This window comes from Corvus moneduloides, chromosome 2 (assembly GCF_009650955.1).
Source record: "Corvus moneduloides isolate bCorMon1 chromosome 2, bCorMon1.pri, whole genome shotgun sequence".
Classification (NCBI taxonomy): Eukaryota; Metazoa; Chordata; class Aves; order Passeriformes; family Corvidae; genus Corvus; species Corvus moneduloides.
In genome coordinates, this window is record NC_045477.1 from 57,036,633 (window position 1) to 57,062,149 (window position 25,517).

The window sequence follows — 25,517 nt, forward strand, 5'->3', positions numbered from 1 at the left end:
TTTCTGACATTCTAGTGTACCCAGAGTGATAATTCATCTGTGCACAATCTGTCACTTTATATAAGAGCCAGGATAGTTCGGGACAAAGGAAGGAAAGCATAGATTGATGCTGAATTCTTGAATGTGACAGGAGAAGAACGAAGATCCTTGTACTTCAGGCATTTTTCAGTTGCAGCTGGAGGGTATTTTTAAAGCAGTAAAAATATTCAATCTCTTAGTTGATCCAGTTGGCTTCCAATTACTTTGTGGTTTCTATTACCTGTAAGTTGTTGACTTACACATAACTGAGTGATGCTTTTAATTACTTGAATGCACTGGAACCAACTTTGTCAAATTTATGGGAAATGCTTCTGAGAAAAAATATATAGTTGTCAGAATACCTGCCTCTGTAGCAGTTCTGTTTTCACTTTAATTTCTTTTCTAGCTGGCAACTGACAAAGAATATTCTTTGCTGTCTTTTGTAAAGGCGAGAAGTGGAATTGATAAGGTTCCTCTGGGGCACAACCGCCCCCCAGATAAAAAGTTGATTAATTTGAATCAGGTGCTTTTGGATCAGTGGTATAGAAACCATTTTCCATGACATAGCTAAAGAAGTACCATTAAATGAAGCCTGTGAGTGTTGCCTTACTGTAAAGTCATCACCAGAATTGGGGCTGAAGCGTGAGGAAAGGTGATTGGTGTTACCGGAGATGGAGTTAGTTATGGTTTTTCTTTGTGGGCCCAATGGTGAATTTGCTGCTTTGCAGAATGAAGCAGCTGAATATATGCTGTAGTTCCATATCATACATGCTTGAGTGTGTATATATTTACTTTTCACTTTCAAACTGACTCTGATGTGGCTTCTGCTAATAAGCAGAGCAAATTACAAGGATTTTAGCAGAAATTCATTAGAAGGATGCTGCAAAAATAACTATTTGCAGTATCTTTTTATTTGTGTGTGGATGTGAGTTGATAGAACAGTTATTAATCTTTCCTAAATTTTATTCAGTGCTTAGATTTGTGTCTCTTAAGAAACTGCTTTTGTGCCCCATGTAATCTAATATTTAATGATCTTTCTGACTGTATGGGAAACCCAGACGGAGTCAGAACAGCACTGGAGCTGAGCAATGTATCAGTCAGATGTGCATAACTTACAGGACCCTGTTTTCAGCTCTCATGACATAGCTGCTAGCATGATGGAGCTCCTGTTCAGAGGGCATCTTGGCATAGGAAAGGAGAAAGTAAAGACTGTCTGCAGAAAAGGTTAACGTCCCTGCTTTAGTCCCTTTCCCACTCCAGCATACGTCAGTATGTATTCATGGTGTCAGGCATCCTGGAAAACACCTGTGACCAGTGCGTGTACTGTATGCACAGTAGGTATGGAGAAAGGGTTTTCTCCTACCTGGTGTCAACTGTGCAGCTTTACAGGCAACAGAAGGATCATAAAGAGTTAGGAGAATGGCAGCTTAAAACCTATCAGTTCTGTTGGTGCAGTTCTGTGGGATACAGACTTAGCTGAGCCTGACTGCCACGGCTCAGCTGTGCAGAATGTCCCAGAGAGGTTGTAGCATATCTGACATGAGACAGTGTAACCAGTAGGATACATTAGGAGTTACTATTGTACGAGTCTCTGACTCTGGAAGGATATATAAGGATGCCACTCAAGGTAAAATTTGTCTCAGTTCAGCTTTCTGGAGTTGGTTTTGTGTGTTCTTCTAGTCAGCTTGATGCTTCAGCTCTTTAAAATAAGCAAGATTTCATGCTGTAAGTAATATTTCATCTTGAATACTGAAGCTATTCAATAATACTGGGTTAAACTTTCTCAGTAGTTGTTTATTGGTATGATTGCTGTTTCCTTTGCTCCTTGTTTATTTTTCATTGAAGCCTGTTGACTTTGATTCACCTCCCTCTTACATGTGGTTGTACTAAGTGAGCGTCCACTTGAAGCTTTCAAGAGTAGCTCTGCTTTCAGAGTAAACATCCCTCTTTTAGAGCTGTTATATCAGTCTGCCTCTTCTCCAAGGACCAAGATCCAGGAATACAACTGCTCCGCCATCTGAGTGGTCCCACCTCTGTGCCTCTTCATTGGGAGTGAGAGGAGAATGTTAAAATCAGCCTTGACTGTTACCCATTCCCATGCTGTGCTGAGAGAGATGGACTTAATGTAATGAGAGAAACATTTATTGTAAAGTGTTGACTTGTCAGCTTCAACTCCTTGGTGTGCTTTAAAACAAACACTGTGCTCTGTCCTTGTAAGACAGGCGTACAAGGCTCTGGGAAGACCGTTTAGAAATATTCTGCTCTCCTTCACAGTTAGTATATCTGAAGCCCTGTTTAAATTATCTGAACTCCCTCTAGGCTTTGAGAATGGGGAACTAATCCCACTGGATCCTTCATTTCCAAGGGTAAACGTTATGCATTTTTTCTTTTCTTCCTCACTACCTCCTAAATAAAATATTCCCTGTGTGTGATGGTAGACTTCTTGGTTCTAAGTAGAGCTGGTTTTAACTCTCCCTTCCTCACCCAAGCCAGACTCCTTTATTTTTTATTGAGTAGTACCTACTTCTCTTGTTATAAATCCCCTCTTCACCACTTTGGCAAGGTACAACTGAAGTGCAGGTAAATAATATAAGGCCATACTCTGAGGCAGCTGACAGAGGGCAAGTTTAGATTAGATATCGGGAAGAAATTCTTTACTGGGAGGATGGTGAGACACTGGCACAGGAGGTCCAGAGAAGCTGTGGATGCCCCATCCCTTGTAGTGTTCAAGGTCAGCGTGGATGGGGCCCTGAGCAGCCTGGTCTAGTGGAAGGTGTCCCCGTCCATGGCAGGGAGATTGGAACTAGATGGTCTTTAAGGTCCCTTCCAACCCAAATAATTCTATGATTCTAAGAACTTGTTCAACCCTTTCATTTGGTTTCTTTGCAATATATTCTTACATTTTAGCTGTCAGCAGTAAGCCCAAGTAACATTTGCTAGGTTGCATTTCTGGTTTTGTCTCTGCATTTGTGTGGTCTTGGTCTGATGGAAGGGTGTAACCACTGTAATCAATGCCCATGCTCTCTGGTTGGTGGGAGTTCCTGCATGCATACTGCAAGTGGCTGGCTATTTCCATGGTGAGGGGTTATCTCTCACTCTGTTGCTTGCCTGTGGAGTAAGGAAATGAATCTTCTTTGCTTCTCTACATTGTACTGTGGGAAGTCAACTTTTCTTCCCACTGAAAAGCATTCAACAGGGTTGAGGAAGGAAAATGCTTACATTGAAGCAAGTTGGATAATAAGCCTGTGCATATAGGCTCATAGTTACATGGCAGAGGGTTACTACAATGCACCAGAACCTCCTTATGGCAATCTGTGTTTCTGTGAGGAAGAATATGCAATATTTGATTGAATTTTGGCTTGATACATGATGAGTTGCTATCTTTATCTGACTAACTAGATACATGTCTCCAACTCTCATCACTGGTTCTTTTTAAAGTAGCAGTGAGGGACAGGATTTGTCTGTAAAATACTTTCTGGCAAGCAGGCTACTGCCACTTTGGTATCTAATTAGATTGCCATTAAGCCCTAGAACTTTGATTTAAGAAACAGTATAACTTGAGCTGCCTCTCTGTAAGCAGAATTAGCTGCCTATAGTGATTAACATGTGCTTCACAAAAAGTTGGGAGCAGGTTGAATCAGCTTCAGAGTTGGTGAATTTGGCACTGCTGAGAGAAGATGCATTTGTTTGAGATTTGAAAACGTAATCATGAAGATTTTAATCTCTTTTGATGCTTTATGTAACAGAACACCATGTGACCTCAGGATCTGTGGTGTCACTGTTCGCCCTTCTTGTTTTTCTTGATCATGACCAACCAGTATTAAACTCAGCAAACTTTGAATTGAAGCAAGTGGATAATCTTTAACGGGCAAGGCTTTGCAATTCCTTAAAGTGCTGCAGAATTCAGGATGCGTGGTTAATAGTGGAATGCTAAGGCTAATCTTACAGCCACCAAGGAGCGAAAGGTATTTCTTCTGACCCTCCACCTGGGGGAAACTAATCAGCAGGTACGAAATAGATACATCAATGAAAGTGACGCTTCTCCAGAAACAAGGTCCTGACCAAACAGTCATGAAAGTGTTATTTTTGGAACTGGAACGACATCTAAAGAGGTATTTATAAAGCTTTTAATATGTAGATGCCTGATTTATTTGTTTTACTTTTTGGAGGGTTCTTTAATTTTGTTTACCCAAGTATTTAATACTTCTAAGTCAAGGTGCTTGGCACTTATTAAAACTATTTCAAGCTAGGAATATCATACTGGTTGAGAATATTGTCATGCAGAGTTGATTACTTTTTCAGTGAAAATCTACGTGCCTTGAAATATCTTTACAGCAGTACTTAAAATAATCCATATTATAAAACATTTGCTCTTACAGTACTTCTATTTCTTCTTTTCAAAAATTGGTATTTTAGTTATTACAAATCTTAAGTAATGTAATACTAAACCAAAAAAGAGAATTTGAGAAAACAGGATTTGAAACTCATTATCAAGTAAGTTTGTATTCATTCAAATAATTTTCATATATAATATGCACTATCTTCTGTACTGTCACATGGTCAAAGAAAAGTTTAGTTAATCAGTCTTGTTAAATGTTTGGAGAGCATTGAAATACAGCTTAGTCTTCTGCAACCTCCTTTTCCATATAAACAGTGAAATATGAACTGGATGTTTTTGATGTGGTTCTTTCTAGTGTTTAAAGTAAATTCCAAGTAACTTTGTGAATTGGAAGAATTCTTTTACTGAGTTAAAAATACATGACAGTGGGGGGGAAAAAATGCCCTGACTCTTCATGTTGCAGAATTGTTTTTCTGTGTACAGAAGGAAAATACCCATCTGTGGGAGGGAGCATGGAATTTGTTCCTAACTCCTGATCTCTGAACTGGTGCTTTTGTTATGCCACACCCTTAAATTCTAACCCCTTGATCTTATATAAATGTTTACATATATCAACTAATACATTTAACTTCATATTTTTGTCATGTTATGTTTGTGGTATTCCCTGTGGAGAATAGCTTTCCTCTGTGAATGGTGCCTCTTTAAAGAATATAAAATTATACACTGGAAAACATTTTTTTTAAAAGCTCAGTTTAAATTTTTTTCAGTAATTGGCAGTTTCTGAAAATGCGCTTGAACTTTCAAATGAACCGCAAAATTGTACTAAATTAATCAGAATGCTTAAGGATAAGTATAATGGAAATCTTCTATAATAGCAGTTGATCTATAATGGCAACAGGTACATTATGTGTGAGCAGCATATGGATGCAGCAGTGACTGGTATCATATTACTGAACAAGGGAGGTAGTATTGAGGAGATTGTTTCCAACCAAGCTATTCCACAAAATATGTAATGAAAAAGGTGTGGTGGAGGTGTGATTTTCTTGAACCTTTCTGCATTATTAAAAGGTTTTTCTGTGAGTGACTTTTACTGATAGACACAGGAGCATGATGTAGCACCTCTAGTAATAAACCAAAGTCTGCATCTGTTAACATTATACAGAAAACATGGACAGTTTCTCCTGTAGCCTTGCTCTGCAAGCTACTTTCTAGTTAATTTTCATTTGCCTTTGTTTCCTCTAGTTTCTCTGGCAGAGATGCTGGTTTTTTCCCAGTTGTTTTTCTGTGAATTCAGGTTGGCTGGTTGTCATGTCACCACAAATTGCAAATGGTAAAGGCAATTGCAAATGGCAGCCTTTCTTGGCTAATATTGCCTGTGACTATACGTTTTTTTTCCCCAAACTGACCCTGCTGAATGCATGGGTCAAATACAAAGAAGCATTTAGTTTTTTCTGGCATAGATGCAGAATTAGAGAGTGAGTGCAGTTGTCCATGGCTTTCTGGAGGAAAGAGAAGTGATTCTGGAGGTCAGGCATCTCATTTAACACGTAGAGGATATGGATACAGCTGGTGAATCTTTTCCTACTTGCAGTCAAGGGCAGTTTACAGCATACTGAGAAGGACTTGTCCTCTTAATAAAATTAAATACTTTATGCATATTTTTCATTTTAAGTTTGGCTGCCAGAATAAAGTCCAAGATTCAGAGTTTAGGCTCTGGAGCTCCACCAAGTTGTTTTGGAAAAGCAACCCCTAATGTCTGTGTGCTACTGGGGAGCTGTGTAGCACTAGACAGCTGGAAATGGTGATTATGTGGGTGTGCAGGAGCTCCAGCCTCTCGTGTAGTGCAGACTGCAGACAGGTGCCTGTGTCCACTTCGGATGTACACCAGCATCTTTCCATATTCGTACCAAATGAATGGTGGTGTGGCATCCTTCATATTTCTTTTTGAAACTTGGTTGGAAGTGCAGAAGATGTGATCCTGGGGAGGGTGGGGGGAAATAAACACAGGTCAGAAGATACTTCAGCCTCTGGTTATGGCATAAACTGGAAGGAGGGAGCACTGGGTACACCTGCTAACTCTTAGGATGGGTAAAGTGGGCTGTAGTTGGTTAAAATACATGAATATTGAAGTCAAGCATGAAAACGTCTGTCTTGCTATTATTTAGGTCATCCCTATCAGAACATCAGTAATTTAAATTTGTTGAAAGTGTACCTGAGTGATGGGCATCCAGTCTCTATCTGACAGGTGGATTTGGCAATGTTAGGTTTTACAGTTGGACTCAATGATCTTAAAGGTCTTTTCCAACCTAAATGATATCAAGGGATAGAAATTCCACTGTACTTATGAGCTAATGTTATTTTTTTTTAAAAAGAGGTTTTAATTCATCATTAGGCAAATACTAAGTAGTTGCACTCTAATATGAAGAAATAAAACAAAAGTTTGATAGCCCCTTAAACCTAGTATTTTCTCTGTTTAAAGGTAATTTTTCACTCAAGTCACATCTCAGTCCTTCCAAGGATTTCAAGGATCCTTTCAAGTACCTTGGCATCTTTTAGTCTATCAGTATAAGTAAATTCCCCCAACCTTGGAATCAGTTTAATGTTTCTTTTCTACCTGCTTCAGTTTATTGACAACTTGTTTTAAAATGCTGAGTTCTTCAGAAATAGGGCTGAAAAACAGGTTTGGGCAAACTAATTCAAGTCAGGAGCCTGAGTGCCAGCAGTGCTACCCTGTGACTCAAACATTCACTTACAAATATTTCTGTTTATAGTTGTCATGATTGCTTGTACCGGAGCTGGTGATCGATGTTACTGTTCACGTGGCGAGGGCCCCTATCAGTTAGTAGTAGCTGGGAAGAGTCATAGAGGAATTCCCCTGTTCTGTACCTTGTGTGGGAAGAGGCATGCCTCCCTGGATGGGAGGTTACCTAGTGTGGGTTTTAGAAGAGATCCTTCTGTCCTCTGTGCTTGGTGGGGCTCTGCAGCAGTGGTTCCCTGGCTCTGTCTGTGGAGCTGGAAGAGGGGGGCTTTAAATTGTGTGTTGCAGTAGGGATTTTCTCTCCTTCCGTTATACTGAGAGGGGTGTGGCAGCTCATCGTGCTGATGCTGTAGCAGAGTGGCCACTGGGCTAGCACCCTGTGTAAGAATGAGGAAACGTACCTGGGAGCTGTTTTGGACTCCCATGCATTACTAACTGGGTTACTCAGACTTCTGATTCTGCAGTTGCTTTGGTTTTGTTTTTGTGGGGATTGGGTTTTGTTTTGAATTATTTTAAGCCACAGAGGTTCAGGGTTTCATTATAATGATAGTGATTTCTGAAGGATGAAGTAATTGTTTTTCAGAAGTGTTAGGTACCTGACATCATATATACATGAGCCTTGGACCTTGTTTATACAAAAGAACCTTGGACATCTAATTAAATGTTTTAGGTGGATATCCACCAAAAAACATGCATCAGCAGTTTTAGGGAGAGGACAGGAATGCTTCATAAACAGGGTGCCACTCATAAATTTAGTCATCACTGCATAAAGACGATTACCCAGACACTGATGAGGTAAGAAATGATATGCTGTAATCTTTCCTTCGCAACTTGTGTATTAAAAGATAAAGAGAACGTCTTCTGCCGTTTGCAGAATGTCTGGCTCAAGGGTGGCTAAATGTCAGTGGTGTGTGCCCCATGTGGCCACCATGGATCCAACAGTCTCGAGGTACTTGCTGCTTTTAAGCTAGAAGATGCTGTCCTGTGGAAAATTAGAGCTTCTTACTCCCTGAGGTTCCTTTACAGGATCAGTAGGGTACTGAGGAAGGCTGGATCCCATCTGAAGGAGAACCAGGACTTCAGGATATACACCCTTTTGTAGATGACCTGGGCCCGTGCCAGCTGTTTGCAGTCTCTGGTCTAGAAGGTGCTCCAGAGACATGTTCAAAATATGCTGAGCCAGCACATCTGTGTTCTGTTCTTTTTGGTTTGCAGTGTGGCAGGGTGTCAAGAAGGAACTGTTGTGCTAAAGTAGGTAATACATCCCTAACGCCATAAGGCACAGTCAGGTCAAATTAAAATTTTGATCAATCTGTTCTTTAGGTAATTTTTAAGTTTTGAAGCACATAGTCATTTCATAGTCTTACATACTTTCCCAGGTATCTTGTATTCTATTTCAAATCAATATTGCTTTACAATTTATTCCTTCAGCAAGGAGAGTGTAAATGGAGATACACTGTTGGGATTTCTGCGATTGTGAGTCAGCAGGATTTGTGTCTCTTAAATCACTGAAGCTGTGCCTGGATTAAGAACCCTGGGAGTGCTTTCCTACTCCAGAGTTGAGCTGTACCTGGTCTCAATTCTGTACTGAGTTGAAGCATGGGCATTCATCAGATTTCTCTCATATGCTTGTTTTCACAGATGGGGGGAAGGTCACAGGGGGAAGCTACAGGTTAGGCAGGAAATTGTCCCACAAATGCTCAACTCGATGGCTAATTAAGTAAGGTTTTAGGGTACACTGCACTGTGCAGTAATCAGGTCACATTCTTATTTGTTCATGGAAATTCTCCCCATGTTTCCTGAATGGTTGGAGGTACATGGGATTTGATATCTATAAATGAAGCTCTCCATTCAGGTATAAAAATACCTTTAAATATGCTACAGTAAATTCAGCCTGTTAAAGTACAGTTCTTCTTGGATGGTACAGAAGGTCTTGAATTTTCCCTGTATTTTCTTAGGAACTCACCAAATTATGATAAACTGTGGGTTGTGGCATTGCTAGAGTATTTTGACCACTCTGAGATTAGGAAATATGACATTTCAAATTTGTGTAGTTTGCACGCATTGGACCCAGGGGAGTTAATCTAAAATCATTTACCTATTTGTTCACTGATACTGCTGATACATGTGAAGCCATTTGCCAGTGATTTCAGAGAGACTGAAACTGGGCGAGTGTAAATGGACAGCTGGATAGAGGTCTGTTGTCTTAAAATACCTGCTGAGGAAGAAAAGTGGCATTGAACTCTGAGCTTACTGTCTTTATTTTTCTATACGTGTAAACAAGTTGCAGTGTTGGGAATTTATTATTACTTAACAGAATGACCTTAAAATGGTTCTGCACAGCAGGGTGGTAACGAGGGATCTGCCACCACAAAAGCTGAGAAGTGGCCGATTTTCATTCTCGTTCACGGCAGATCAGATTTGCATCCCAAACGCTCCTTTCTCGCACTGAGGACTTAGGTTTTGTGTCTGTACTTTACATCAACTGTTCTTAAGAATTTCTGTAAAAGCTGGGGTAGGGAACTTCATTCCCAGCTTCCTGAAGACCATAGGACAATGCTGGTTAATTGGAGAGGTTTTGGCTTTGTTCCTAGCAACCCTGAGTTGTCTTCTAGTGTGATAGGCTTCTGTGGGAAATACAGGCTTAATTTCAAGTGTTGCACCAAAAAATGGCCATCGAAGGGCAAGTGATATTCAGTGAGAAGTGTAGACCAGCTAGCTGTTAATGCTATATAAATACTTTTTTAATAAGCATGACTAAATTATTAGCTGATCTAAGATTTTCAATATAGTTTCAAGGGTAACAATTAGAAACAGGGGAGGAGGTGGGAAAAGAGGAAGGAATGTATTAAGGAGTTAAAAAGGCATAATGGGTGTAAGCTTTACAAGGGGCTGGGAACAGGGGAAATGAAGGGCCCTAAGATCCTCCATCTTCCCCTTCCACAATTAGCAGTACTCAGTAAGACAGTTTTCCCATTTAATGAGACCTGGTGTGGCTTTTCTGCAGCCTTAAGGAAACAGAAAATAATGCAAGTTCAGAAATAATAAAAGATGAGCCTTCTTAGTTACAGGTTAATTTGGCTGGTTTTTAATTTGATTACTAAACCCACCGTGTACCATTGAAGCTAACCTGGGGTGAGTGGGTGTCAGCCATTGTCCTGTAGTCCCCTCCTGGGCCGTTTGTCCCCTGGCTCAGTGATGCCTTTTAATATAGAGAATTTCATCTTTCCAAATGCTTGTCATGTCAGTGTGCCAAACCACTCCTTATACCTGTCATGTTTGTTATGTTATGTTAACTGTAACTTAAAATGCTCCAGTGACTCTTTCCTTCCCTCTTCATTTAATTTTGGAGTATGTGGTTGAAAAATCTGTTGTACAGTTAGAATAAGTGGGATTAAATATTTGTGTAAGTGGTTTTTTACTTCTGGGTGTTCTTGCCTTTGAGAAAAGCATTTACACATGAAAGTTACACAGAAGACAAGGAAATTGAACACTCTTTCTATGCATTAAATGTAAAATTATTTAAGCCAAATTTCATGTAAAGGAAAAATAAATTTCAGCTCCATGCTTTGGGTAGTGAAAGGTTGTAACATTTTATCACTCTTCTATATATGCTGCTTTATGACACTAAACTTCTTTTCCACGTCCGTCCTGGGGACAGTGTCAGCATGCAGAGTGATGTTGTGTGCAGCTTTCTGGAGGAAAGAAAATAATTTCCTGGCTCAGATGTCTCACTTAAAATTTTCAGGATGCTAACATGTTGGTGGATTCTTTCCTTTGCAGTCCTTGGACAAGGGTGCTTTATGGGATGCTGAGGAGGATGCTTTCACCTGTAGTAAAGTTAAATACTTCACACCTACTCATTGAAAGGTTTCTGAAATGACAAAAGCCTATGATTCCCAAGTTACATGTTACTGCAAATGAATAACTTCTTTACATTTAAGGTGGAGTAGCATCTGGATGTAATTTCCGCTGACTCTGTGAGGGGACTTTGAAACTCACTGGATATGTGCAGAACACAGCCCTTCATCCCAGCTGCATTGCTAGATGGTCATCTATGGATGATCTTGGGAAAGAGGATGCCATACATCTCTCTCCAAGCATCAAAACTGCTTTAAGATGGCTCACATTTCCCTGCAGAGTTCTCTCTGATCTGTAACAAGTGGGTCATCTCTGTGTTTGGCTATATCCAGGTACTTGATTATAGACTTGATTATAGATCATAGTATGTTTTGTTTTGTCAGCATTAAAATTGGTAGAATCATAATTCTCATTAAAAGTAAGTGGGGTTGACTTGGCAATTAGTCTGTTGAAGAGAAAGAGGATATCCTCAGAGGAACCAGTGAGAACCGCTCCTTGTTTGTCTTTTGATCTTACATGGTTATCTTCTTGCTTTAAATGCAGCCTCTGTCTCTTGTGCAGAGCTCACAGCATGATACTCCTGTGTATGCACTGTGATCAGAGATACTGTCAGGTTATTTCCAGAGCCCCAGTAGGGTGTATGTATTCTTTCCACTAAATATTTATTTAGTTATGCTTGCACATCTGGAAAAAAGGAAAAAAAAAGTATTTACAAATACAGCACTTCATTTCACTAGCATCCTGCATAGCTTTCCCTTTTATCTGTTTTTCATGGAACTGAACTCCGATTTCTAGCAAACCAATCAACTAAATTATAGATGCAACTAACATTAATAAGGGGCAGGAAAAGCTCACATTTAGGAAAACAGAGAGTACTATCTTGTAGAAAGAGCTTTTTCAAGTTAGCAGAAGTACATAAATTGAAGTAGCAGAATTCAATCTAGAAATAAAATAAATACGTCTCTTGGAACTGAGCAGTAAGTTCTTAGTGGCTTGGATTCTTTAAATCAAGATCTTAGCTAAAAGTTTGGGTCTGGAAAAGGAAGTTGGCTGAGATTTTGTGATCTTTATTTAGGCTATTTGAAGATGGACTTTGTGTGGGTGGGGTTATTTTATTTGGTTGTTTTTTTGGTCCTTAGTCTGTTAAAAATATTTATGATTTACTGTGGGAAAGAAAGTTCGTTGGACAGCTTCTCCAGTAATGTACCTTTCCTGAGATGAAAATACCATGGCCTATTGAAATAAATAAACCTTTAGTCCTTGATGTCAAGTGCAGCCAGAGCTTTCTCAGTTATTAGCTTGGAGCAATTTTGCATAAGTTGGATGCTGGGGGGGTTGCTGTCAGTACACAAAGAGTTTTGAATCTATGAATTTTAAGGCAGAAGAGTGCTCTGCCATTTATTCACCATTTTTAGATGCCAAGAGAAATGCACAGTCAGATGTCAGCTAGAATCCAATTACTGTAGCCTTTTCTTGAGTAAATAGCATATTTTATTTTTAACCTCTTCAGTTACTTGCACTCTGCAGTTGAAAACCATAGCTGAAATTCACAGGATCTGAGCCTGTCTGAGAGTAAGATGAAAGTGTGCTGTGACAGCAATTGCTGTTTTTCTAATATGTTTTCTGGTGTGGTATCTTTGTAACATCATCAAAAAATGAGATTTATTTTAAGTTCAGAAGGTACTTGTCGAGGGCTTTTAATGTTGTCATCTGAAGGGAGCATACACTGACAAGGTACTTAAAAGATAAATGTTTTAAGTGAAAGAACTTTTTAACACACATGGAGAAATACGACAAGCCACACTTGCATTGAGACAAAATGATTCTGTACTGTAGTTTACCTCAGTATGTGTTTAAGATGAAAAGCACCCTTTTCCAAGTGCTTAGCATGAATAAATTGAGACAAGAGGAAATTATTTAGTGGGAGGAACAGTGTTTAAGAGCTGGAGTATTACAAAAGGTGACACATGCCAAAAAGTCTTTGACTACTGCATGTATATGTTTAATTTAAGCAGTCAATTTATTTGAGGATCAAAGATGCTGGTGAGCTACTTGTTTGCTGTATTGTACTCTATGCTGCTGATTTCTCAGGAACCCATCTCGAGTCTTTTTCTGTTACTTTATGCAGTTTGTGAACACCTGGGGTGCTCTGTGGATACGCAGGCTTCCAAAGCGTGTGAAGGGACTCATTGCATATCCTGGGCTAACAGGTGCATGAATTTGTCCAACCCGGTGCAAACCCAGAGTGCCTTAACCAAAATGTGTGATTCTGCAGCCTTTCTCACCTCTACTCCCTGGAATTTAAGCTTTTTCAGGAGCAGAATATTATGTATTACCTGTTAATGAGGTGTTAAAAGAGGTGGCTAGAAGGTTTTGAGTAACACAGTAGTAATCTTGATGCCCTTCTAGAGGAAAACTGGGTTTGGAGAACTATTTTCTGTAAATCTTCTGTATACTTTCTTTATTTCATAAATGAGTTATTTTTTAAAAACAACAGCAAAACCCCAGTCCTAAATATAGAGTTCAGTCTTTGTCCTTGTCAGGCAGATGATGGGGTGTTGAGATGAGAACATTGGAGATAGTGGTGCTGTTCCCTCCTCCCAAAAGATTTCATCCCAATTTTGGAGATTAAAGTAATTTATACCGTGGGGTTTTTTATTTCCTAGATAATCTGCTTTCTCAGCCATAAAGGGACACTTATGGTTTGCTTTTTTATAGAGTGGGCAAAGCAGAACATGCATATTAATATGCAGTCCTACTTACGCAGCTGACAGCTTTCTGTTGAATCACAACTCTGCTTGTAAGCATCTAAAAATAAATGACAGATTTTGTTAAGAGCCCGCTGAAGTTCATGGAAGATGGTTAATGAGTTTAGTGGGAATTTGATTTAGGATCATATGTGTTATCGCTTCTTTGTGAAGATTGATGTAGATTAAAGATGGCCGTGTTTTTGTTAATTTAGTTTGAGAATGGTATCATTTTTCTGTTGTAAATGGAATAATGGCATTTGATAATTATCAGTCATTATGGCAGAACCAACAACCATCTTGGAACGCATCCATGACTTTATTTCCACATGTACGAGTGAAACTATATACAATTCTCTCTGCTGCCTGTCCTGCAACAGCAAAGCAGGAGTTTCAAGGATATGTCTATGCAGGCCTGTGAGTTTGCTATCTTCAAGTTCTTTTATAAGAGCCTGATTATCAGCAGTGATAGGACTTACCTGTTTTTACACCTACTCTGCCCTTTTTCTGGTAACTGCAAGGGACAGAGTTTGTCCCAGAGCTTTTGTCCAACTGCAATTTTGTTAATTGTGCTGAGTAACTGCATTAGGACATTAGTGATTCTGAAGCCCAACCTGTCATAGAACATTAATTTAGATCAAGTCAAGTACAGACGTGGATGCAGATTCCAGTACAGACGATGTGCTTCTGGCACTGTCTGTTAATGGCTCACTTGATCACTGAATATGATGAGTACCGTGGTGTGTAGTGAGTAACCTCTGCAGAGAAAGTGGTATGGGGAAGTGTATGTACAGCACGTGGTTCCTGGTGTTTGTCCCTCAGGAGCGGGGAAGCTGGAGCCTGATGCACATGTTCTCATGTGTCGCTTCAGTTTATTTGCGTTTGCAAGTCAGTACAGGGAAGGGTTTTTCTAAAACACTTGCTTTAATTTGCGGCTTGTTAGGTGCTATCCCGTGCAAATTCCCCAGATATCCAAAGGGTGAGATGAGAGCTGTACCCTTGTGGGATGTGAACCGTGTGGTAGCAGGAAAGTGGCTATGAGGAGTTCTTACTCCTAAATGTGACCTCCCTGTGAACAGGATTAGTTTGTACTACTCTGCTGGCATTATTGAATGAAAGAATAGTAGTCTAGGACCACATAAATAAGCTAAGAAGGATGATGCAGATACGCAAATGCTAAATTTAGCTTTAAGATGATTATTCTGTGCCTCCTGGATTTCCTGCTTCTCTGGGAGCCGCACCTGTGATGTATGTGACTTGTAGCTCTTGGAGAAGTTTGCTGTAGAGAATGGAAGAGGTTTTTTTGACTATTTTTTTGCGTCTTTAAGTAATTTAATGCCTGCTGAAAGTGCAGGTCTAGAAAGAGTGGTTTTAGAGGTTGGCTGTTTCTTGTGATAGTATTTCATGGTGGTGTAGTTCAGCCTCGGGTCTGTTTCTAAGCTGTTACTGGTAGAGAAGATCACTTGGATGGGCACTGAATGTAGTTACTGTGTTCCATGACACATGAGAGCATAACATTTGTTGAGAAAACCACCACAGTTAGGTGGGAGAACAATCTTTTCCTAAATTATTAATGCATGTGCTGCAGCTTTTAACACTAAGTGCCTTATGGTGCAATCTAAAAATAAGTGAATAGGCATTTTCCCTGTTACTGTAGAATAGTATCAGCCGGCTTTTGTAGACGATCGGTGGCTGAGTATTTTTGTCATAAAGGGCTTTATGGGCTCATAAGGCGTGTGTAAGGGATAAAGGGGGATTGTAGGTGTCTGGAGGAGTTTTATCTGCAGTGTGTGGGTATCCTGCTTTTACTGCTTTGCCTGGGCGAACCGGGCAGAGCTGCCGGGTATGGGCTTCGCTTTGCGGGGCTGAAACGTGCGGATCTTGGTACGGCTGGGGTGCCGGTACGGCTCGCTGGATAAGCGTGGGAGCCGGCACCGGGACTTTCCCGCTGCCGCGCGCCGATAGGTGGCGCTGTCGGCGCGGCCACGGGCGGCCCCTCGGCGCGTCCCTCGCTCCCGCCGGGCCGTGCGGGGTTTCCCCGCCGCTCCCCGGGCCAGCTTATTATTATTATTATTATTATTATTATTATTATTATTATTATTATTATTATTATTATTTCTTTTTTTTTTTTCCCCTTTTTTTTAAATTCCCCTCCGCTCCCGCGGGCGGGGGCCGGCAGGGCGAGCGGCGCTGCGGCACCCCGCGTGCCGGGGCTCGCGGACGCGGCGGGACCGAGCTTCCCCCCTTCCCCGCGCGTGCGGGACCGTCCCGCGTGGGCGCCGCCGGCCCGGGCCGCACGCGGCGGGGGGGGGCGCGCTAATGAGATGCGCGGCGCGGGGCGGGGCCCGGGCAGCGCAGCCAATGGGAGGCGGCGCCGGCGCATAAATGCTTGGGGGGGGCCGGGATGCCCGGGTTTTGTGCTGCGCGGCGGAGCGCTGACCCCGCTCGGAGCTGGCCGAGCGCAGCCCCGCAGGGTCCCGCAGGGTCCCGGCCCCGCCTCGCCCGGCGGAGCGGCCCCGCACGCACACACGCCTCCGGGAGGAGCGAGACCCGATTTTTTTTTTTTTTTCCGGGGAGCGTTTCTGGCCGCGGTTGCATGAATGCCCAATGTTGTAGACCGGTGGCAATGGATCTAGGAGTTTATCAACTAAGACACTTCTCGATTTCGTTCTTATCGTCCTTGCTGGGCACCGACAACTCGTCTCTGAGGCTCGACAGTAGGTAAATAAGTGTTGTGTCCGAGCGGCTCTGCTGGCGCGGCGGTAGCGGGGCAGGTGAGCGCCGGGCTGGCTCCTTTGTCCGGCGGAGCCGCAGCGGCGGCACCGGCTCCCGCCTCTCCCCCCGGAGGTGCTGCCCTCCCCGGCGCCCAGCGCTTCTGCCGCAGCCTGTGAGTGAGCTCCATCTTTGTGGTCCGTCGGGGGGCAAAATGTGGGGATATTTGGTCGGGCTGCGGGCTGGGGGCTCGGCGCGGCTTTACAGGTTGCTTTGCTGCATTAGAGCATCCTAGCGAGGCGGCGGCAGGGCAGCGTTAGGATGACTTTCCCAGCCAACTGGCTACCGATGCTCGCGTCTCTTGTCTCTTAAATAATTCAGCCGCTGCTAATGTTGTATTTTTTTTTTCTTCTCTTTCTTTCTCCCTTGCAGCTCCTCTGGTGCAAGCGTAGTTGCTATCGACAACAAAATCGAGCAAGCGATGGTATGTACCGATGGGGGCATAAAACCTTGTTCGTGTTTGAAGCAGTAAACAATATGGGGATGCGGCGGCGATGGTTAACCCGTGCGGGGACGGAAGGGGAGGCACGGCTTTGGTTTCGGGAGCTTTTTTATTTTTTTAGTTTTATTTTGTTTGTAATTGATCAGAGGCTTCCTGCGGGGAGGAATGCGCACGTTTGTGTATTGATGCCGGGAAGGGAATGACGGCATTGCTCCTGGCTCCTGCCTCCCCAAACGATTGATCCCGGCTCCATGCGGCGGCGGAGGGGCGCTGCTGGGCAGAAAGCCGAGCGTGTTTGTGGGGTTTTACAGTCCCAGAGAGGGGGCGTTTTGGGGTACTTCTCATTTAATTTTTTTAACTCTTCCCCGAAGCGCAGGCGAGCGGAAGCCTAACGAGCGCATCCCCGGCCGGCTGCAGCCGGGGCATCCCCCGCCGCTGCGCCCTTCTCCCCGCGGGCGGCACAGGCACCGCAGTGCCCGGAACCGGCGCCTTCACCTCGGGGGCCGCGCTGGCCGCTGCCCCGGCCCCCGCCCGACGCGGTGCCGGGGGCCCGGCCGCCCTTTGTTACTGGAGCAGTGCCTGGAGCCGCTCTCCCGGGAGCCTCTCCGGCTGTTGCTAGGCAAACTCCGAGCCTTTAACTCCCGGCTATAAATAACTCGGCCGCCCATTGGCCGCGCCGAGCTCTGGCGTCACCCGCGGCCGCGCGCGGACGGCGGGAGGGAGGGAAATGCGGCAACCTGCGCCCAGAACTGGCTGCAGCCGGCGCGCGCGGGGGCGGGGCCTGGTGCCGGGGGCGGGGCGCTGTGCAGGCCGGGTCGCACGTGTGTGCCGGGCCCGGCGGCAGCCGCGGTGACAGCCCGGCACGGCACGGCACGGCCCCTGCCAGGACAGCGCTGCCCGGGGCCGCGGGTCACACCGGCCCTCTGCCTCGGGGGGGTCCGCTGCGTCTCCGGCGGGGCAGGCTGGGAGCCCGGGCCGGGCACTGCGCTGCTTTCCTAAGTCACACACTCTCTTATGTATTTCAGGATCTGGTAAAGAGTCATTTGATGTATGCAGTACGGGAGGAAGTGGAGGTCCTCAAAGAGCAAATCAAAGAGCTGATAGAGAAGAACTCGCAGCTGGAGCAAGAAAACACTCTGCTAAAAACACTTGCCAGCCCAGAGCAGCTTGCCCAGTTCCAAGCACAGCTGCAGACTGGTTCTCCGCCTTCCTCTTCTCAGTCGCAAGGGACAACACAGCAGCCTGCTCAGCCGGCATCACAGGGCTCAGGGCCTTCAGCATAGCTCAAGGTGTCATCGCCACCATGATTGCTGGCCTCTGGACTACCCAGAGCGAGGAGGACTAGCGGGAATCCGCCACAGCCACCCTTCATCCATTTCAATGCACATTGCAACCCAGACTGAGGACTCCATGCCTTACACACATCAGGAGAGGCTTCTCCCCCTTGTATTACACACTCATCTGTCTCTCTCTTAGCTCCCTTACCCCTTTGGCTTGAAGGAGTCTATGTTCTTAGGTTGGTTGAATAAAATAAACTTCTTACAGAGAATTAGCACAAGCACACTGGGGACTCGAGCAGCTTCTGCAAATGGCTGAGAAACGAAGCTGCATGCCTGAATTTTTTTTGTTTGTTTTTAAATCTTCCACTCATCCAGTGATACAGCTGATACAAGTGCTTTTCGAGCTTTGAAACGTGAAGAAATAGACTGGAGTAAAAAGTGATGGCTCAATCCCCTGTAGTGCATTGGGGTTCCAAAGTGTGGACTGGTGCATAGGATCTAAGAGGAAGAGGGAGAAAGGTAATCTCAGTGTTTAACACTTAATTGTCACCTGAAACCTTAAGTGCAAATATTTGCACCGTTTTCTGAAGCAGTGGACAGGTGCATAAAGCTGTATTATATATAGAAAACAGGTAGGTGACAATACAGTTGTTGGGTTATAGGATAATTATAATGAAGGTTATTTGCCTACTGTATATTTGTGTATTTAGTGTAATTACTTTGTAAAATAGAAAACTGTAACTATTTAGGTTGTACAGATTGAAGTTTAGTTGTTTCATTGGCTGATCTGAAGAAGTTTGAGACTTTTTTTTTTATGCTACATAAATAAGAATGCACCTACGCAACTGTTCAGAATTTGGCAGATTGATGCTGTTTGTGTAACTTCTGAAGTTCCCTGGCTGCTGATTATCTTGAAGTAAATCATTGTTCATTGTAGCTTGGTTCAAGATGGGAAAAACCACTCCAAAAATTACCAAGCCCTGCTAGAAAGAATTAAAGAAAAAAAAATCAGATTTCCCAGTATGAATTTTTTTGCATATGATCTGTATAGTAGTATGCATATGTTTTTGTGCATGTTCTCTACAGTTGTAACACGTCAATGTATTTAACTGTTGCACTTGTCAACTTTCAATAAAGCATACAATGTTGATAAATCACTGTTTGTATATTGTACTGGTGTTAACCGCAGCCACTTTCAGGATATTGCAATGCAGTTTTACATGGGTAGTGAGGTCAGGAAACCTAAGTCTTGGTGCAAGATCCTGCCTGTTGGCTTTAAAACTTTTGTTTCAGCTAAAAATGCAGCTCCTGCTTTCCACAGCTCTTAAAAACAGGCAGATACTGAAGTTAAATGAAGGAAGAGGGAGTAGGGCACCTGACTAAGCAAAGCTGATGGGTTTGGTCCAGTCCTGTATGGTCAGGACTGTAGGGCCACAGATATCTTTTGTATATGAATATATAAATTGTTCCCTAGTGGCAAACTGCCCTTGCCTGTGCACTGGTCGTCCCATACTGGCCCAGCTCCACCCTTAACTCAGGGTGACAAAGGCAGTAAGCACTGCGGCTATCCCGCCATGTCAGCCTGTATTACAGTATTAATTCTGCCTTCTGAAAAATGTTGAGAAGAATTTGCACTTTTGTGTGTGTATTGGAAAAAATGCTTCTTTAGTAATATGGGTTAAAGCAAACTGAATTTAAGCTTACAAATTTGTAGGTGAATGAGTGGCGAAGGTGTGATCCATATGCTGCAACCAGGGGAGCAAAGGAATTTGCAGTTTTACAGCAGTGACCTAAAGTGTGAATACAAAAAATCTGACTTAAAATATAAGGGTTAATTACAAGGGTTTTTTATAGGGTCATATGACTGCTTGCTTCATGTAAAGAAAATCAGGAGATATTATTTTTGTGAGGGTTCTTGGTACTGAGTGTAGTCAAGTGTAGTAGAGGAAACTAGAAGGCTGAGGGTTCAAAGGTAGGACAGGTCACTCTTTTGTGTCATTTACAGCTACATTTTTGCTTTTGGTGGTTACTTACCAAGTAGCAGTTCAGGCACTGCTTAGCTGAATCACAAGTAGTTGAATTGCCTTTATTGGGATTGCCATATCAAAGTGCTTGTGTGAGTGTGAACTTGAATTCATAGTTTGTGTTCTTGAGGTTTCAGTGTACAATTTAAGAGTGTTCTTAATGAGGAAACACCAGAGAGAAATGCTGGATTTTTCTTTTTCATGGATTAAGCTAAAATTAGAAATTGATGATGGCCTTTGTGGCAGAACAACACTTGAATTATTTGGATCAGACAAAAGGAATGCTAATTTTGGTGCTTTTTAAAGGGCTTAATTGTCTCCAGTTGCCTTTATATTCTGTCTCTTTAGTGCTTCCAGGCCATAACATTGTGAAGATCGACTTTTTTATATACTTACACAGATTGACTTTTTCACCCGCTTCAGTTACCAAAATTTGCAGAGTTTTTGTTTTGGTTTGGGTTTCGTTTGTATGTCTATAAATGAAATTGACCTCTGGGTTTCTTTCTTTGAAGAACAGCCTCAGCATATTCTAAATTCAATACTTTTTTTTTTTTAACTGTTCTTTAATAAAGGATTTGGAAGGCTTCAGGATTTTAGTTAGGTAATACATGAATAATTTTAGTACACTGCAATAAACAGTGGCAAATCACCGTTGGCAAATCTGATCATCTACGTACTGAGTAGTTCTAAACTGTGGAGCTGGTTCTTGGAGCTGTTTATTAATTGCTAAAGTGAGACCAAGCAATGTTTTGTTGCTGTGATGATTTTAGCAATAGCTCTGTCAAAGCCGCAGCTTCTTCATGAAATGGATTCAAATTGACTAAAATTGCATTTGAAATCCAGACAAAGAGTAGATGTTTGTCAGTTATGTTGTAATACTACTGGAATGAATTGTTTAGAATTTTGCTTTTTGTCTAGAACAAATAATTTTTCAGAGAACTTTAAATCAAATGTTATCAGTGGTCAGGACTGTTGTCTTTTTCCAACAAAATTTTTCTTTTACAAACTCCGTGATGCTCATGTTTTCATTGAGAGTCATATTAAATGTAACCTGTCTTTTATATGTGAAGCTATTCTCTGCATATGTGCAATTCAGTAACTCTTCAGGCTATATTCAAGTTGTTTTAAATTTGATTTCTTTTTGTCAATTAGCTGCACACTGGCTTTATTTTCAACAGCAATATGATAAACTGATCAAAGGAAATGATCACAGAGACCAGGTTGCTGGGTTTTTTCGCCTCTTACAGCTTCTGTGTTTTTTTTTTTTTTAAACCAGTACTTTTTTGGCAAATAATTCTGAGGCAAGTCTAGGTGGTTCAGATTCTGGGGCCTCTACAAATACTTGAGAGTGCTGGCTGTAGCTGAGGTAGAGCTAATTTTCCTCAGAGTAGCTGGTATGGGGTTATGGATTGGATTTGTGACCAAAACAGTGTTGATAACACAGGGATGTGTTTGTTACAGCTGGGCAGTGCTGACACAGAGTCAGGGCCCTTTCTGCCTCTCACCCCACCCTAGCAGAGAGAGGGCTGGGGGTGCGCAAGGAGCTGGGAAGGGACACAGCTGGGACAGCTGACCCCAACTGACCACAGGGGTATCCCATAATATACAGTGTTGTGCCCAGCATATAGAGCTGGGGGAAGAAGGGGAGGACGTTCAGAATGATGGTGTTGGTCTTCCGAAATGACTGCTACATGTGATGGAGCCCTGCTTTCCTGGGGATGGCTGAACACCTGCCTGCCCATGGGGAGTGGTGAATGGATTCCTTGTTTTGCTTCTCTGTTAAACTGTCTTTGTCTCAATGCACGAGTTTTCTCACTTTTCTGATTCTCTCCCCTATCCCACTGGGGGAGTGAGGAAGTGACTGTTGTGGAAGGAAAGAGAAATAAGAGCAAGTGGCTGTTGTGGCACTCAGCAGCTGCCTGGGGTTAAACCACAGCAGTCCTTTTTGTCATATGCTGTACTGCCAGATGTGATTGGAATGTGCCAGATCGATTTTATAGCTATTATTGCTGTTTTGCTATTAATCGACAGGCTCCTGTTTGCCATAGGGCTTGCTTGCTTGAGTCTAGTGCTCATTAGTAGCTGCTCACTGCACTACTGTGCTGCTTATCACCTTACTCTGCCGTGCCTGGGAACGTTTTGATAACAGCCATGGTGATGTGTCAGGCTGGCAGATCGCCAGAGCTGCTGTTGCTGTGCTGCTGTTCTGGACAGGCTGGAACTCCAGCATGAACTCAAGTGGAAGGGCCTGTGATCTGTGGGTGAGTCTATGTGGGAGCTGGACACCCTGAGGTATCTGTGGCCTTGGATAAGCCCATGCCAGAGCAGGTGCATCTCACAGCATCTGTGGCTGTGTACCACAGCAGCTGGACCTCTGAAGGGGGATTGTGGCCCGAGGGTAAGTCCATGCTGGAGAAGGCACACCTCAAAACATCAGTGGCTGTGCTTGAGGTAATGCTAGAGTACCCCAAAGTGTGTGGCTGTGGATAAGCCCAGGAGAGAGCAAATACACCTCTGGAGGGACTGCAGTCATGGGTAAGGCCATGCTGGAGCAGGTTCACTTTTGAAGGGACTGGCTGTGGGTGAGGCCATGCTGGAGCAGGTACATCTCTGAAGGCATTGTGGCCCATGGAAAAGACCATGCTGAAACTGGTCTACCTCAAAGCAACTGTTGCTGTGGGTAAGTCCATGCCACAGCAGGTAGACCCCTGAAGATCTGTGGCTCGTAGATAAGGCTTCACTTGGAGCAGGTACACTCCTAAGGAGCTGCGGTCTTTGGAAAAGTCCAAGCCAGAGCAGGGCAAGCAGAAGAGTTAACTGCAATTTGAAACCCCATGATCTGGTCCAAATGAACCAGGGGTGGAGACTGTAATGGAAACATCTTAAAATTGTTGTAATTCGGAGTTTGAGTTGCATGTTACAGGAATTACTACAGCAGGAATCACCCAAACCAGTGGAGGACAAGCCTTACAGGAAACAGTGCAAGTGCAGCAGTAACCTGCCCTGGCTTTGGTGCCCAGTAACTCCACACAGCACACCACCTCTCCTGTCCTGAGTGAGACCAAAGTTGTGGACTAAATGAACTCAAAGGATGTTTTGTGGATGTTTGTGGATGCTTGACAGACATTTCACAGGGGTTATCCATAGACTAAGGAACTGATACCTGTGCATTATATCGAAGGATGGTGACAGTGGTGGTGGGTAATGAGGATGTATTGGATAGTGTGGGACTGAGCATGATGTAAATGGTATGGAATCAGGAGTGGAGAATATGCTGGCTTGGGCTGGGATAGAGCTAGTATTCATCATAGTAGCTAGTGTGTGGCTATAGTTTGGTTTTGTGTGGAGAACAGTGTTGGTAACACAGGGATGTGTTTGTTACAGCTGGGCAGTGCTGACACAGAGTCAGGGCCCTTTCTGCCTCTCACCCCACCTGACCAGAGAGAGGGCTGGGGGTGCACAAGGAGCTGGGAGGGGACACAGCTGGGACAGCTGACCCCAAAGGGATATCCCAGACCATATGGCATCATACTCAGCTTATAAAGCTGGGGGAAGAAGGAGGAAGGCAAGGATGTTTGGAATTAGGGGGTTTGTCTTCCCAAGTTAGCATTACATGTGATGAAGCCCTGCTTTCCTGGGGATGGCTAAATACCTGCCTGACCATGGGAAGTGGTGAATAGATTCCCTGTTGTGCTTTGCTCGTGTGCACAGCTTTTGCTTTACCTGTTAAACTGTCTTGATATCAAGCCATAAGTCTTCTCACTTCTCTGAATCTCTCCCCCATCCCAGGGGGGAAAGTGAGCAAGTGAGTGTTGTGAAAGGAAAGAGAAATACTCTTCAATAACATGCCTGGAAACTGTCCAGAGAGCACCCAGACAAAACCTCCCAGCAGCAGGGGAGTAAATGCAGTGCCTTAGAGATGCTTCTCCCTAATTCTTATGGAATAAATCAATGCCTGGGAGGCAGCTTCCTGTGTTTCAGCTGTAGAAAGAGCCCCAGAAGGCTATTTGGGAATTACCACCCTTGATCTTTTGTAGCTACAAATTTCAATACAAAGAATTTTAATTATTTTTTATTCCCTGCAGGGAGAAATAGCAGCTTGCTGGCTGAAGGCATACTTGTTTACTTAGTATGTGCCATTTGTAAAACCTCTTGTTAAACATCCTGAGCACGTTAGTAACAGGCCGCATCTTACAGATGATGCATTATTTCTCACTTTTCTCCTCTCTCTTTAGGATTATGTTTTTTGACTTCCTGGCAAATTTTCTCCTGGAGTAAACCTGAAAAAAGTTAGAAATTCAACAAAATCAGCCCAATTCCAACCTTTGCTGTTCAGTGTTATTTCAGATATATGAAATTAAATGGGGGATGGTTGCTGGAGAGAGAGCTTCTGAGAAGCCTGGAATGAGCTTAGGCATTTGAAATGTTTGGGGATATTCTGAAAAACTCCTGCCACTGGGCCAGTCCTTTTCCTTCGATGAGTAAGCAGACTCTTCTGACTGCATTTATTTAGTATGTGCTGAGCTAGGTCAACGAATGGCCTGCTTGAAGATCCCAGGCAAGGAGTTTCCAGCAGACACTGGCAACTGCCCTCCTCAACTGGGGTCTAATTTCCAACAGGAGCAAAGCCAAGCTCAACAATGAAGTTAAAAGTCAAACCATGAATAAACTGACTTCCTTACATTGTAAATACATCGGAAAAGGGCAGCAGTTCAAAAGGGAAAATGAGCAAAACTCTGATTATTTTCCTTGAAACTGAATCCCAGGGGGTGATTGTCCATTGAGATGCCCCCAGGAGAGTGGTGCTGCGCCAAGAAGCAAGAGAGTTACGGTAGGACATGGCCAAGAAGCCTCCAAAGTATTGCACAACAGGAATTTGGGTACAGCGTAACAATCGGCTGAGGAACGGGAAAACGGTTCTCAAAAACCTTATTCCTGAGCTAAGCCAGATTCTCAGGCCATCTTGAAGCTTAATTTTGATTCTTCAGCTGCGTTGGGTGGGGGTGGTTTTTCATCGATGCGTATGTGGTAACACACATTGGATGCAGATCAAGTCATCATGAGAAAGTAGCTACAGGCCAAAAAAAAAGGTCATAATGCTCCAGTTTATAGTCTTGTAGTTTAGGTGGACTGAGAGCTCTGTTAAGGTTCTCCCCCTTTGGAGCTCTAAAGGCACTGTAAAATGATGAGAGGTTTTGATCTGGCAAGTGCAAGCTCAGGACAAATCCACCTTAATCTTGGAAGTAACAAAAGGGCGGCAAATAAAACTGTTCAGC

General features: G+C 43.2%; 1 protein-coding gene across 4 annotated transcripts in view; it reads left to right on the forward strand.

Moving 5' to 3' along the window:
- Positions 1–19,374, forward strand: part of TSC22D1 (TSC22 domain family member 1) — a 93,221-nt gene extending 73,847 nt beyond the window's left edge. For 2 of the 4 annotated variants that reach the window (XM_032099795.1, XM_032099794.1), the window contains 2 exons: positions 16,868–16,919; positions 17,963–19,374. In XM_032099795.1, the coding sequence (XP_031955686.1) occupies positions 16,868–16,919; positions 17,963–18,220 (310 nt within the window). In that variant the 3' untranslated portion in view covers positions 18,221–19,374. Of the gene's footprint in view, positions 1–3,620; positions 4,131–16,105; positions 16,445–16,867; positions 16,920–17,962 lie in introns of those variants that run through there. The other 2 variants (XM_032099798.1, XM_032099796.1) reach the window with 2 other exon arrangements.
- Positions 19,375–25,517: the final 6,143 nt, after the last annotated feature.